Source organism: Micropterus salmoides, unplaced genomic scaffold (genome assembly GCF_014851395.1).
Source record: "Micropterus salmoides isolate LMB-PRFRI ecotype aquatic unplaced genomic scaffold, ASM1485139v1 Ms_hic_scaffold_3425, whole genome shotgun sequence".
In the NCBI taxonomy this organism is placed as follows: domain Eukaryota; kingdom Metazoa; phylum Chordata; class Actinopteri; order Centrarchiformes; family Centrarchidae; genus Micropterus; species Micropterus salmoides.
Genome location: NW_024042735.1, coordinates 5001 through 20455, shown reverse-complemented (window position 1 = coordinate 20455; position 15455 = coordinate 5001). Strand labels below are relative to the sequence as shown.

Sequence of the window (15455 nt, the reverse complement as noted above, 5' to 3'; positions counted from 1 at the left end):
AGACAGGTGAGTGTTGGACGGCCGCGTCGTTACCTGCGTGTTACCTGCGTGTTACCTGCTCACGCGGACCCGAGCCGTTTAAAGACCGGAAACACGAAGTTTGTGGTGTTTTAAACCCGACCAGAGAAAAGAGGCTGTAAAGGTACGGAACGTCAGTGAGGTCAGTAAGAGTTAAACCCGCAGAATCAGCTTACCTGGAGACACTGGAGACATCAAGTCCTCGTGACTGTTTGAAAGCATTTGTTAAAACTGAAGAAATGTTACCTAACAAAGGAAAAACGCTTTGAGAAGGTTTATTTGCACAATAAGGAAACATGCAGGTCAACTACAGAAGAGACGAGAAACAATCTGCTGCTTATAAAATATTTCCACCTTAAATTAGAGCAGAAAATGTCTCCAGAATGCAGCAAGACACCGTGTCCTCTGACAGTAAACGCGTCATCCTCAGAGGGACACGTGTCCTCTGACAGTAAACGCATCATGTCCTCAGAGGGACACGTGTCCTCTGACAGTAAACGCGTCATGTCCTCAGAGGGACACGTGTCCTCTGACAGTAAACGCGTTATGTCCTCAGAGGGACACGTGTCCTCTGACAGTCCTGACAGTAAACGCATCATGTCCTCAGAGGGACACGTGTCCTCTGACAGTAAACGCGTTATGTCCTCAGAGGGACACGTGTCCCTCTGACAGTCCTGACAGTAAACGCATCATGTCATCAGAGGGACACGTGTCCTCTGACAGGAAACGCATCATGTCATCAGAGGGACACGTGTCCTCTGACAGTAAACGCGTCATGTCATCAGAGGGACACATGTCCTCTGACAGTCCTGACAGTAAATGCGTCATGTCATCAGAGGGACACGTGTCCTCTAACAGTAAACGCGTCATGTCCTCAGAGGGACACGTGTCCTCTGACAGTAAACGCGTCATGTCATCAGAGGGACACGTGTCCTCTGACAGTCCTGTCAGTGAACGCATCATGTCCTCAGAGGGACACGTGTCCTCTGACAGTCCTGTCAGTGAACGCATCATGTCCTCAGAGGGACACGTGTCCTCTGACAGTAAACGCGTCATGTCATCAGAGGGACACGTGTCCTCTGACAGTCCTGTCAGTGAACGCATCATGTCCTCAAAGGGACACGTGTCCTCTGACAGTAAACGCGTCATGTCATCAGAGGGACACGTGTCCTCTGACAGTCCTGTCAGTGAACGCATCATGTCCTCAGAGGGACACGTGTCCTCTGACAGTCCTCTCAGTGAACGCATCATGTCCTCAGAGGGACACGTGTCCTCTGACAGTAAACGCGTCATGTCATCAGAGGGACACGTGTCCTCTGACAGTCCTGTCAGTGAACGCATCATGTCCTCAGAGGGACACGTGTCCTCTAACAGTCCTGTCAGTGAACGCATCATGTCCTCAGTGTCCTCGTGATGCAGAAACAGAAGCAGCTTTATCAGTCAGACGTCCCACATGACCTTCATCACTTCGTCACGGCGTCAAACAACTTCAAAGAATTATTCGGTGAACAAACACGATCAGCTGATCAAAGTCCGTCAGACACCAGGCTGAGCTGGAAATCAGGACGTCGTCATGTGACTTTGGACTCTGAGCGACTTCCTCTCTGCTTTCACCTCCGAAACAAACTGACCGTTAACCCTGATGATGTCACTCAGTGACATCATTCAGACCAACGCCTGACTGTGTGTGTGTGTGTGTGTGTGTGTGTGTGTGTGTGTGTGTGTGACAGACGATGTTGTGTGTTTTGGTGTGTGTTGATGCTCTCCGGTCTCGTCCACGCCGGACCGGCTGACAGCAGGTCGTCTGTTCGGAGACTCACTGACGTCCACCGACACTCCGGAAAACACAAGCTGAAGCTGGACCCTGAAGTGCACATGAACATCGTGAGTACACACAGAATACTACACGCAGTACTACACGCAGTACTACACACAGTACTACACGCAGTACTACACAGAATACTACACACAGTACCACACGCAGTACTACACAGAATACTACACACAGTACCACACGCAGTACTACACAGAATACTACACACAGTACCACACAGAGTACTACACGCAGTACTACACAGAATACTACACACAGTACTACACGCAGTACTACACAGTACTACACACAGTACTACACGCAGTACTACACACAGTACTACACAGAATACTACACACAGTACCACACAGAGTACTACACACAGTACCACACGCAGTACTACACACAGTACTACACGCAGTACTACACACAGTACTACACACAGTACTACACACAGTACTACAGATTAGGACTCAGGACCCGGGTTAAAGATATGAGCGGCTCCCTCAGGTGTTCATAAGCCCCGCCCCCCTGCTGTCAGGACAGGTAAACCTTTTCAAATTAAAAGCTGAGCTCTGCTGCTGTCTTTAGCCCACAGTTCTGCCTCACAGGCACAAGTTCCCATCAGGCCAGAGTTCACTGAGCTCAGTCTTTTTTATTAAACTTCATTCACAGTTTTAGATAGACGACATCTCCTTGTGCTGGATTAACACGTGAGTTTAGAGAACCCTGAGGCAGACCAGGACCAGGACCAGAACCGGGACCAGGAGCCTGTGTGTGTGATTCAGAACTTTATCGAACACGTTCAGAACGATTGTTCAGACGCTTTAAATGTTTCATCAGAAATCATGTTCCAGCTGCGACCCGGAGGTTCTCCTGGTAACGCGGGTGTTTGTGTGTTCAGACGGAGATCATCAGGCGGTGGGGGTACCCTGCAGAGGAACACGAGGTTCTGACGGAGGACGGGTACATCCTGTCCGTCAACAGGATCCCACAGGGACTCAAACGCACCTCAGGTCAGAACCACACTCTGCTGTCTCTGTGAGGACCAGAGCTGCAGAGTCCAGCACGCACAAGAAGTACTCAAGTCAAAGTACAAAAGTATTACCGTCACAATATATTAAGTAAAAGTACTCAGTATGCAGAATAATTGGATTGTACTTCCTGCTGCAGCTGGTGGAGGTGGGATCAATAAAGTTTCACCTGAACCTGTAATAGTATTTGTCCGTGTGTATTAATACTCTATATAATATAAAGTAATCCCAAAGTAAAGTGCCGATGAGTTCAGTGACATCTTGGAGTTTGCAGTTTGTTTTGAAGTGATGCTGAAGCTCAGAACAGGAAGTGAAAGTGGTGACCTCAGTTCTGTCTGCAGGTTCCTGTTTCGGCAGCTGAACTTTACTCTGAAATGATTTCTGCTCGCTTCATTCTGTCCTCAGTCAGAAGAGACGCGTCGCTGCTGTCAAACCAGGAGAGTCCGGGCGCCAGGCGTCTTCACAGTTATCACGTTTCTCCTGATAACAATCAGCTGTTGTTACTGTTTAAGATATTTATTTTGTTGAGAAGAAAGATTTTATTTAAGATTTGTTGAAACAGATTTGATCAGTTCAGATCTGTGAAGTTTGGATCAAGAGTGAAAAGTTTAAACCACGTTAACTTTCACTCAGAAGCAGAAACCAGCCTTTAAACTGAAAGAGACGCAGATGTGACCTTTAAGTAACTCTACGTTGAAGTAGTACTACCTCAGTGTACAAATACTCTCCTGCACACAGAAAACTAAACTCCGGCCCCGAAAGTCCAGAAGTGTTTTACTTAGCGAGAATCTGTTCGCAGGTCCGAGGCCCGCGGTGCTGCTCCAACACGGCCTGCTGGCCGCCGGCAGCAACTGGATCACCAACCCGCCCAACTCCAGCCTGGGGTACGTGCTGGCCGACGCCGGGTACGACGTGTGGATGGGGAACAGCCGAGGGAACACCTGGTCCAGGAAACACCAGACACTGCGGCCGGACCAGGAGGACTTCTGGAGGTTCAGGTACAAACACCTGTCTGACGCCACCCGTCTGACGCCACCTATCTGACGTGACGTCACCTGTCTGACGTGACGTCACCTGTCTGAACCTGTCTGACGTGACGCCACCTGTCTGACGTCACCTGTCTGACGCCGCCTGTCTGACGTCACCTGTCTGACGTGACGTCACCTGTCTGACGTCACCTGTCTGACGTGACGTCACCTGTCTGACGCCACCTGTCTGACGTGACGTCACCTGTCTGACGTCACCTGTCTGACGTCGCCTGTCTGACGTCACCTGTCTGACGTGACGTCACCTGTCTGACGCCACCTGTCTGACGTGACGTCACCTGTCTGACGCCACCTGTCTGACGTGACGTCACCTGTCTGACGTCACCTGTCTGACGTGACGTCACCTGTCTGACGCCACCTGTCTGACGTGACGTCACCTGTCTGAACCTGTCTGACGTGACGCCACCTGTCTGAACCTGTCTGACGTCACCTGTCTGACGTGACGTCACCTGTCTGACGTCACCTGTCTGACGCCACCTGTCTGACGTCACCTGTCTGACGCCACCTGTCTGACGTCACCTGTCTGACGTCACCTGTCTGACGTGACGTCACCTGTCTGACGTCACCTGTCTGACGCCACCTGTCTGACGTGACGTCACCTGTCTGACGTGACGTCACCTGTCTGACGCCACCTGTCTGACGTGACGTCACCTGTCTGACGTCACCTGTCTGACGTCACCTGTCTGACGCCACCTGTCTGACGTGACGTCACCTGTCTGACGCCACCTGTCTGACGTGACGTCACCTGTCTGACGCCACCTGTCTGACGTGACGTCACCTGTCTGACGTGACGCCACCTGTCTGACGTGACGTCACCTGTCTGACGTGACGTCACCTGTCTGACGCCACCTGTCTGACGTGACGTCACCTGTCTGAACCTGTCTGACGTGACGTCACCTGTCTGACGTGACGTCACCTGTCTGACGTCACCTGTCTGACGTGACGTCACCTGTCTGACGTCACCTGTCTGACGCCACCTGTCTGACGTCACCTGTCTGACGCCACCTGTCTGACGTCACCTGTCTGACGTCACCTGTCTGACGTGACGTCACCTGTCTGACGTGACGTCACCTGTCTGACGTCACCTGTCTGACGCCACCTGTCTGACGTGACGTCACCTGTCTGACGTGACGTCACCTGTCTGACGCCACCTGTCTGACGCCACCTGTCTGACGTCACCTGTCTGACGTCACCTGTCTGACGTCACCTGTCTGACGTGACGTCACCTGTCTGACGTCACCTGTCTGACGTGACGTCACCTGTCTGACGTCACCTGTCTGACGTGACGTCACCTGTCTGACGCCACCTGTCTGACGTGACGTCACCTGTCTGACGTGACGTCACCTGTCTGACGCCACCTGTCTGACGCCACCTGTCTGACGTCACCTGTCTGACGCCACCTGTCTGACGTCACCTGTCTGACGTCACCTGTCTGACGTGACGTCACCTGTCTGACGCCACCTGTCTGACGTGACGTCACCTGTCTGACGTGACGTCACCTGTCTGACGCCACCTGTCTGACGTGACGTCACCTGTCTGACGTCACCTGTCTGACGTCACCTGTCTGACGTCACCTGTCTGACGTGACGTCACCTGTCTGACGCCACCTGTCTGACGCCACCTGTCTGACGCCACCTGTCTGACGTCACCTGTCTGACGTGACGTCACCTGTCTGACGCCACCTGTCTGACGTGACGTCACCTGTCTGACGTCACCTGTCTGAACCTGTCTGACGTGACGTCACCTGTCTGACGTCACCTGTCTGACGTGATGTCACCTGTCTGACGTGATGTCACCTGTCTGACGTGATGTCACCTGTCTGACGTGACGTCACCTGTCTGACGCCACCTGTCTGACGTGACGTCACCTGTCTGATGTCACCTGTCTGAACCTGTCTGACGTCACCTGTCTGACGTGATGTCACCTGTCTGAACCTGTCTGACGTGACGTCACCTGTCTGAGGTGACGTCACCTGTCTGACGTGACGTCGTCTGACGTGACGTCACCTGTCTGAGGTGACGTCGCCTGTCTGACGCCACCTGTCTGACGTGACGCCACCTGTCTGACGTCACCTGTCTGAACCTGTCTGACGTCACCTGTCTGATGTCACCTGTCTGAACCTGTCTGACGTGACGTCACCTGTCTGACGTGACGTCACCTATCTGATGTCACCTGTCTGAACCTGTCTGACGTCACCTGTCTGACGTCACCTGTCTGACGTCACCTGTCTGACGTGACGTCACCTGTCTGACGCCACCTGTCTGACGTCACCTGTCTGACGTCACCTGTCTGACGTCACCTGTCTGACGTGACGTCACCTGTCTGACGCCACCTGTCTGACGTGACGTCACCTGTCTGACGCCACCTGTCTGACGTGACGTCACCTGTCTGACGCCACCTGTCTGACGTGACGTCACCTGTCTGACGTGACGTCACCTGTCTGACGCCACCTGTCTGACGTGACGTCACCTGTCTGAACCTGTCTGACGTGACGCCACCTGTCTGAACCTGTCTGACGTCACCTGTCTGACGTCACCTGTCTGACGTGACGTCACCTGTCTGACGTCACCTGTCTGACGTGACGTCACCTGTCTGACGTCACCTGTCTGACGTGACGTCACCTGTCTGACGTCACCTGTCTGACGTGACGCCACCTGTCTGACGTGACGTCACCTGTCTGACGTCACCTGTCTGACGTCACCTGTCTGACGTCACCTGTCTGACGTCACCTGTCTGACGTCACCTGTCTGACGTGACGTCACCTGTCTGACGCCACCTGTCTGACGCCACCTGTCTGACGCCACCTGTCTGACGTCACCTGTCTGACGTGACGTCACCTGTCTGACGTGACGTCACCTGTCTGACGTCACCTGTCTGACGTGACGTCACCTGTCTGATGTCACCTGTCTGAACCTGTCTGACGTGACGTCACCTGTCTGACGTCACCTGTCTGACGTGATGTCACCTGTCTGACGTGATGTCACCTGTCTGACGTGACGTCACCTGTCTGACGCCACCTGTCTGACGTGACGTCACCTGTCTGATGTCACCTGTCTGAACCTGTCTGACGTCACCTGTCTGACGTGATGTCACCTGTCTGAACCTGTCTGACGTGACGTCACCTGTCTGAGGTGACGTCACCTGTCTGACGTGACGTCGTCTGACGTGACGTCACCTGTCTGAGGTGACGTCGCCTGTCTGACGCCACCTGTCTGACGTGACGTCACCTGTCTGACGCCACCTGTCTGAACCTGTCTGACGTGACGCCACCTGTCTGATGTCACCTGTCTGAACCTGTCTGACGTGACGTCACCTGTCTGACGTGACGTCACCTGTCTGATGTCACCTGTCTGAACCTGTCTGACGTCACCTGTCTGACGTCACCTGTCTGACGTCACCTGTCTGACGTCACCTGTCTGACGTCACCTGTCTGACGTGACGTCACCTGTCTGACGCCACCTGTCTGACGTCACCTGTCTGACGTCACCTGTCTGACGTCACCTGTCTGACGTGACGTCACCTGTCTGACGTCACCTGTCTGACGTGACGTCACCTGTCTGACGTGACGTCACCTGTCTGACGCCACCTGTCTGACGTGACGTCACCTGTCTGACGTGACGTCACCTGTCTGACGTCACCTGTCTGACGTGACGTCACCTGTCTGAACCTGTCTGACGTGACCTGTCTGATGTCACCTGTCTGAACCTGTCTGACGTCACCTGTCTGACGTGACGTCACCTGTCTGACGTCACCTGTCTGACGCCACCTGTCTGACGTCACCTGTCTGACGTCACCTGTCTGACGTCACCTGTCTGACGTGACGTCACCTGTCTGACGCCACCTGTCTGACGTGACGTCACCTGTCTGACGTGACGTCACCTGTCTGACGCCACCTGTCTGACGTGACGTCACCTGTCTGACGTCACCTGTCTGACGTCACCTGTCTGACGCCACCTGTCTGACGTGACGTCACCTGTCTGACGTCACCTGTCTGACGCCACCTGTCTGACGTCACCTGTCTGACGTGACGTCACCTGTCTGACGCCACCTGTCTGACGTCACCTGTCTGACGTGACGTCACCTGTCTGACGTGACGTCACCTGTCTGACGTCACCTGTCTGACGTGACGTCACCTGTCTGATGTCACCTGTCTGAACCTGTCTGACGTGACGTCACCTGTCTGACGTCACCTGTCTGACGTGATGTCACCTGTCTGACGTGATGTCACCTGTCTGACGTGATGTCACCTGTCTGACGTGACGTCACCTGTCTGACGCCACCTGTCTGACGTGACGTCACCTGTCTGATGTCACCTGTCTGAACCTGTCTGACGTCACCTGTCTGACGTGATGTCACCTGTCTGAACCTGTCTGACGTGACGTCACCTGTCTGAGGTGACGTCGCCTGTCTGACGTGACGTCGTCTGACGTGACGTCACCTGTCTGAGGTGACGTCGCCTGTCTGACGCCACCTGTCTGACGTGACGTCACCTGTCTGACGCCACCTGTCTGAACCTGTCTGACGTGACGCCACCTGTCTGATGTCACCTGTCTGAACCTGTCTGACGTGACGTCACCTGTCTGACGTGACGTCACCTGTCTGATGTCACCTGTCTGAACCTGTCTGACGTGACGTCACCTGTCTGACGTCACCTGTCTGACGTCACCTGTCTGACGTCACCTGTCTGACGTGACGTCACCTGTCTGACGCCACCTGTCTGACGTGACGTCACCTGTCTGACGTGACGTCACCTGTCTGACGTGATGTCACCTGTCTGACGTGACGTCACCTGTCTGAACCTGTCTGACGTCACCTGTCTGACGTGACGTCACCTGTCTGACGTGACGTCACCTGTCTGACGCGACGTCACCTGTCTGACGTCACCTGTCTGAACCTGTCTGACGTGACGTCACCTGTCTGACGTCACCTGTCTGAACCTGTCTGACGTGACGTCACCTGTCTGACGTCACCTCACCTGTCTGACGTGACGTCACCTGTCTGACGTGATGTCACCTGTCTGACGCCACCTGTCTGACGTGACGTCACCTGTCTGATGTCACCTGTCTGAACCTGTCTGACGTGACGTCACCTGTCTGACGTGACGTCACCTGTCTGACGTGACGCCACCTGTCTGACGTCACCTGTCTGACCCTCTCTGACGTCACCTGTCTGACGCCACCTGTCTGAACCTGTCTGAACCTGTCTGACGTCACCTGTCTGACGTGACGTCACCTGTCTGACGTGACGTCACCTGTCTGAACCTCTCTGACGTCACCTGTCTGACGCCACCTGTCTGAACCTGTCTGACGCCACCTGTCTGAACCTGTCTGACGTCACCTGTCTGAACCTGTCTGACGTGACGTCACCTGTCTGATGTCACCTGTCTGACGCCACCTGTCTGACGTGACGTCACCTGTCTGACGCCACCTGTCTGAACCTGTCTGACGTGACGTCACCTGTCTGACGTCACCTGTCTGAACCTGTCTGACGTGACGTCACCTGTCTGACAGGTGACGTCACCTGTCTTGACGCCACCTGTCTGACGCCACCTGTCTGACGTGACGTCACCTGTCTGACGCCACCTGTCTGAACTTGTCTGACGTCACCTGTCTGACGCCACCTGTCTGAACTTGTCTGACGTCACCTGTCTGAACCTGTCTGACGCCACCTGTCTGAACCTGTCTGATGTGACGTCACCTGTCTGATGTCACCTGTCTGACGCCACCTGTCTGACGTGACGTCACCTGTCTGAACCTGTCTGACGCCACCTGTCTGAACCTGTCTGACGTGACGTCACCTGTCTGACGTGACGCCACCTGTCTGACGTCACCTGTCTGACGTGACGTCACCTGTCTGACGCCACCTGTCTGAACTTGTCTGACGTCACCTGTCTGAACCTGTCTGACGTGACGCCACCTGTCTGACGTGACGCCACCTGTCTGACGCCACCTGTCTGACGTGACGTCACCTGTCTGACGCCACCTGTCTGAACTTGTCTGACGTCACCTGTCTGAACCTGTCTGACGTCACCTGTCTGACGTGACGCCACCTGTCTGAACCTGTCTGACGTCACCTGTCTGAACCTGTCTGACGTCACCTGTCTGACGTGACGTCACCTGTCTGACGCCATCTGTCTGAACCTGTCTGACGTCACCTGTCTGACGTCACCTGTCTGACGTGACGCCACCTGTCTGACGTGACGCCACCTGTCTGACGTGACGCCACCTGTCTGACGCCACCTGTCTGACGTGACGTCACCTGTCTGACGCCACCTGTCTGAACCTGTCTGACATCACCTGTCTGACGTCACCTGTGTGACGCCATGCTCTGTCTCCGTAGTTACGATGAGTTGGCTCTGAAGGACCTTCCAGCGGTTGTAGACCACATCCTGAAGGTGTCGGGTCAGGACCAGATCTTCTACGTCGGCCACTCTCAGGGAACCACCATAGGTAACGTGTCTGTGTCTTAAACACTTTCTTACATCAGCCTCATCTTTTCAGTTCCTGCTTGGTTCTAACTCATTACTTTGTGTCTTTTATTTCCCAGCATTCATAGCGTTCTCCACGCTACCTAAACTGGCCAGTAAGATCAAGTTGTTCTTGGGTTTGGCGCCCGTAGCGACCGTGGCGTTCACCGCGAGCCCCATGACCAAACTGTCGGTCCTGCCCGACTTCCTCATCTGGGTAAGAGTCTCTCTCTGTGTTATTGATCAGCTGATCGGTCCGTGTTGATTGACGATGCGTTCTTGGTCTCGTTCGCCAGAAACTGTTCGGGAGGCGGGACTTCCTGCCTCAGAGCGAGATGATCCAGTGGTTTGCGGAACACGTGTGCGGCAAGCACCTGCTGAGCGAGCTGTGTGGAAACCTGTTCTTCATCCTCTGCGGCTTCGACGAGAAAAACCTCAACATGGTTGGTATGGCGGCGAGAAACACGCCGCGGCTGACAGAATGTAACATCTTATAATTAACGTGCACACAGGAAATGCTTCTGACCGCCATAAACATTCTTAATGATATGTAAAATGGAGCTCTTTGATGCTCCGGCTCTGACACTGACCCCATCCTTTGTTTCCAGACTCGGACTCCGGTCTACACCACACACTGTCCTGCCGGGACCTCGGTCCAGAACATGGTCCACTGGGCCCAGGTAACACGCCATCTGTCTGTCTGTCATGTAACGCTAGAACGTTTCCGCTCCAAACATTCAGCTCCTGGCTCTGCATCTCCCAGAAACCCCCGCCCCACGTTTCAGGCCTTTACACCATGTTTTATTCTCTTCACCGTGGCGTCACCGTGCAGGACGTTCGCCTGCCGCCACGGGAAACAGGCTGCGCAGCATCAGCAGTGATGATCCTGCAGCGAGCAGCGGCTGCTCTGCGTGTTAACTTCTAACATCTAATAACCAACCCAGGACACGCCGCCCAGCGCCCGCCGTCAGACTCCGCTTCACTCACTGCGGTGGAAAAGGTGTTGCCCATAGCAACGCAGAATGTTTATCTGAACGTGTTCTCTGAATATTACCCGCTGGGGCTTCTTGGTATGAAGGCCGGGTTTTAAAATCTGGCTTCGCCGTGACCTTTTTAACAGCAGGCGGCGCTGCTGAACACACTTTTAGGAAAAGACTTAAATATTAAACCAAAGACGATTGAAAAGCAGCTGCGGGTAAATTTGACTCGTTGGCGGTTCGGGTGTTAAACCTGATTCTAGCTGAACCCCAAACGGCAGCCTGACCCCGTTTTACCTTGAACCTCCACAGACTCTGAACCTGTCTGACGTGACGTCACTGAAAACCTGTGTTTTAAATGTTTCACTGGTGTATTTTCCCGTGAAGCTCTGGGACAGAAAGGTTTCAGTTTTTATAATGACCTGGGCAGCAGGAAGGAAGAACGGGAAGAACAGGAAGAGTTGGAAATTAAATCGGCCGAAATGTGAATGAACTTTAGTGAGGAATGTAGTACGTGACGCCCTTTTGTTGTGAATTGAGTTGAAAGGTGAACGAAGCGTTGTTGTTGTTGTTGTTGTTTCCAGGCCGTTCACGGAGGGAAGCTGATGGCCTTTGACTTTGGAGCTGCAGGAAACATGAAACACTACAACCAGGTGAGACTCTACCTGCACCGATCAGTCCGTCTGACACATGAACGCCGGCTCACGTCTGTGTTTACTTCCTGTCCTCAGTCCACTCCCCCTCAGTACCACGTCCAGGACATGAAGGTTCCCACCGCTCTGTTCTCAGGGGGACAGGATACGCTGGCGGACCCCAAAGACGTGGCTGTCCTCCTCACTCAGGTGAGTCTCCTGATCCAATGAGGTGAGAGGTCACAGGTGACAGCAGGAAACGCGCCTCTTTAACAGAGAGGCCACAGCAGCACCTGGTGGACGTCAGGGGAGCTGCAGCTCTGAGGCTGCTGATCTGGTCTTGGTCTAATGTGGGTCTGTTTTAGAGTTTAGGTCCAGGTTTTCAGCATGTAGTGAGTGCCGTACCCGTCTGTCCTCAGGTGTCTAACCTGGTCTACCATCAGCACATCAAACACTGGGAACATCTGGACTTCATCTGGGGCCTGGATGCTCCTGAGCAGATGTTCCCCTCCATCCTGAAGCTGCTGCAGGAACACCGCTAGAGGGCGTGGCGGCGTACACACCTGTCCTACAGTATTGTCCGCCTGTCGGGTGGAGCGGCGGCAGCCTGCTGCTCACCGCCTGAAACGTCCTCAGATCTGAAGCTGGTTTTATCTGTTTACACGTGAAATATCTGCTGGAACGCTTCTGATGACCTGTTTTACATAAAGCTTTTACCTAACAGGACTCTTATTGTGAAAATCCTCCCTCAGACTGTGAAGGAGCTCGGTGAACTTGTTCTGACGTGGCTCCTGTTGGCGAACTAACACTCTCTTTAAACATGCAGCCAATCACGTGGCTGGACTTTTATCAAGCTCTGAAACACAAACTGATTATTTGTCGTATTTCTGCTAAATATGAAGCTGTTTTGAATCAAACTAAATAAATCTCGTAACTCCTGAACACTGACAGTGTGACGTGTTTGATCGTCGACAGTCTGCAGTTTCTATTGATTCAGTTTTACAGCTGTTTTCCTTTTAATCTCTCTTCAGTTAACATTTGAAAATCCTCGAGCCGAAATTAGCATCTCAGCTAATATCTTAGTTATAGATGCACCTGTCTAACCGAGCTCCACCCTTTTGACCAAATACGGTCACGTCTGGTTCCATAAAAGATGAAGACGCCAAAGTGCCAAAATCTCAGTTTCCTTTGTAATCTTTATTGCAAACCAGTGTATAAATACTGTATCTCACCGAAGTGAGTCCACCCCTCACATCTTTGTAAATATCTCATTAAATCTTTTTTGTGAGATACTGTGTGTGTGTGTGTGTGTGTGTGTGTGTATGTATGTATAATATATATATATATATATATATATATATTATATGCATGTTCACCTGGATTGAAGTATTGGCTCAGTAACTTCTCTCACATGCAAACTAACACAGCTGTTGTTATTTAAAAATTTTGCAATATTTATTTAATGTTTAAATACAGATTCCAGATTTTATATCCAAGATTCTTCTAAATAACTAAACACCTGAAGGAGAAAATTACCAGTAGTTTAAAATTTAAATCATCAAGGCTATAAATTAATGGATGACTGTTACTTTTTTTCACCTTTTAGCTGTGATCAGCGGTAATCCAGAAATGATGTTATTAGTGTTGGTATCATCTTTATTGTTGTTGTTTTTATTATTGTAACACATCATCATCATCATGTGGATCAGCCTCAGTTTGTAAAAACGTGTCAGAGTGAGACATCACGACTCCTTCACGCCTCTGTGTAGCAGCTGTGGTGCGCATGCGCAGAGTGAGCCGTCCCCGCGCGGACAGGATCTGTGAGCTCCTCCATCTCTGCCGTCAGTCGGTGTTTTGCAGCCGCAGCCGGAGCTTTCAGCCATTTTAGCAGCTGCTTCTTTCACATCTGCTTTCACCCCCTCTTGCATTTAAACCCGGGTCCGATTCTGGTCCCGGGTCGGAGTCCGGCTTTAGTGTGACCCGGGTTATCTCTGCTGCACATGTGATGCCGACAGCTTCTGGACATCCAGCGGACAACGAACCGGTAAGGACCCCTTTCCTCCCGGAGCTTTCTGCTCTCTCCTCTGTGCCTTCCTCTCTCACTGTGCCAGTCATCTGCGGTGTGTTCAGGGGAAACCAGGAGAAGGGACTTCCTGTCTCACTCAGCCAGCTTTAAACATATTGATTTCATGTGCAGCTAATAAGAAATCAGAGTTATTAATCTTTGTTCACACGGGGAGACACAAACTGTCTTATTTTGAATCAAATGACACATTTAAGTTATTTAAAACAGACCTTTAATTTGAAATCAGGTGAGTTACAGTAACTTGCTGCTGATTGTGTCACAATAAGGGTGTTAATTAGTTTCCTACATATTTAAAAGGAACAAATGGAGCTAACCTCTGAAAAACACCTGTAATTAAAGAAAAGTGACTTAATCTCTGACATGAGCTAATGTTCGACTCTGTTCAGGGTAATCCACAGATAATCTAATGGATTATAATCTGTGTTTAATGTTCGGTTTGCTTTAAAATAAAATCTAAGGCCGTCACGTGTTTATGGATCATTGAGATGCAGAAAACACAACATGTGTCCGTTTATTCCAACTCATTAATAATCCCCTTTAATCCCGTGAAAACAGCGACTGACGGCTGTTTTACAACCCGTTAATCATCCTCTGAAAATCCCATTAAAGCCTCTGAAAGTGTTTTAAGTCCCTTTAAAGCTGCAGGTTGGTTCAGAAGCAGCACGCTCACATCAATAAATGAAACGCCCCCACACAGACATGGAGAGAATGAACACGTGTTGAGGCGGCGTGGCGCTGGAGGGAGGCGCGGTCCTGGTTCAGATAGTTTCACAATCTGCTGAATGTTGCTGCTTCATCCAGCCGGTGTTTCCTGTCGGTTCAGTGTGTAAGAGGAGGTCAAAGGTCGCCCAGCCGCAGAGTGAATGTGGACGAGCAGGATGTTCGAGCACCTGAAGGCACACAGACTGCGAGTCTGGAGACTCGGGCGGGGCTGAAGGTCCTGGGCCGAACCGCCGTGAGGATGGTGCTTCCAGGTGTCCAGCTGGTCCAGTTTGTGCCCACAGAAGCCACGTCTGACGCCAACGGGTCTCGCCCTGGCGTCCGCACGTGGGCTGAGAACATCTGGACTCTGACAGTCTCCTGTAGTAGTTCAACAGGTTTTTGGAGGAGCAGCTTCCTGTGAAACCCGTCATTAACCGCGTTTTCCCAGTTTGGTAAGTCATGTTTTTCAGTGCCTCTGCAGTACGGCTGGGCGATGCGGCCAAAAATGTTACCACGATAAAAACATTTAATATCGTTCGATATTATTCAGGATAAACGTCAAATCGTTATTTCTTTCGAGTGTGAAGGCGGATTTTTGCTCCTGAGTGAAACCTGATGGTCAGAACAGCTGATCACTTCGCACATCTGAGAAGAACATTCAAAACAAATCTTTTCCTCAAC

At 52.1% G+C, this 15455-nt stretch overlaps 1 protein-coding gene and 1 long non-coding RNA gene across 2 annotated transcripts in view; both read left to right on the top strand.

Annotated features, from left to right (window-relative positions):
- Positions 1–12930, top strand: lipf (lipase, gastric). The gene is made up of 11 exons (XM_038694815.1): positions 1–142; positions 1749–1902; positions 2736–2847; positions 3665–3863; positions 10251–10360; positions 10458–10594; positions 10674–10820; positions 10986–11057; positions 11939–12007; positions 12086–12196; positions 12406–12930. Exons 2-11 carry the CDS (start codon positions 1777–1779, stop codon positions 12526–12528), a joined length of 1206 nt encoding a protein of 401 aa, XP_038550743.1. The 5' UTR covers positions 1–142; positions 1749–1776; the 3' UTR covers positions 12529–12930.
- Positions 12931–13486: 556 nt separating this feature from the next.
- LOC119884415 overlaps positions 13487–15455 on the top strand; it is a 6548-nt gene continuing 4579 nt past the window's right edge. Inside the window, exon 1 of the long non-coding RNA XR_005441008.1 lies at positions 13487–14030. This is a non-coding gene — a long non-coding RNA (uncharacterized LOC119884415). The remainder of the gene's footprint in view (positions 14031–15455) is intronic.

Excerpts from the sequence above, each read along its gene's own strand:
- lipf (XM_038694815.1), top strand. The coding sequence starts at position 1,777 with ATGCTCTCCGGTCTCGTCCACGCCGGACCGGCTGACAGCAGGTCGTCT. Across the intron at positions 3,864-10,250 it reads GAGGACTTCTGGAGGTTCAG|TTACGATGAGTTGGCTCTGA; the intron begins GTACAAACACCT and ends CTGTCTCCGTAG. Across the intron at positions 10,361-10,457 it reads CTCTCAGGGAACCACCATAG|CATTCATAGCGTTCTCCACG; the intron begins GTAACGTGTCTG and ends TTTATTTCCCAG.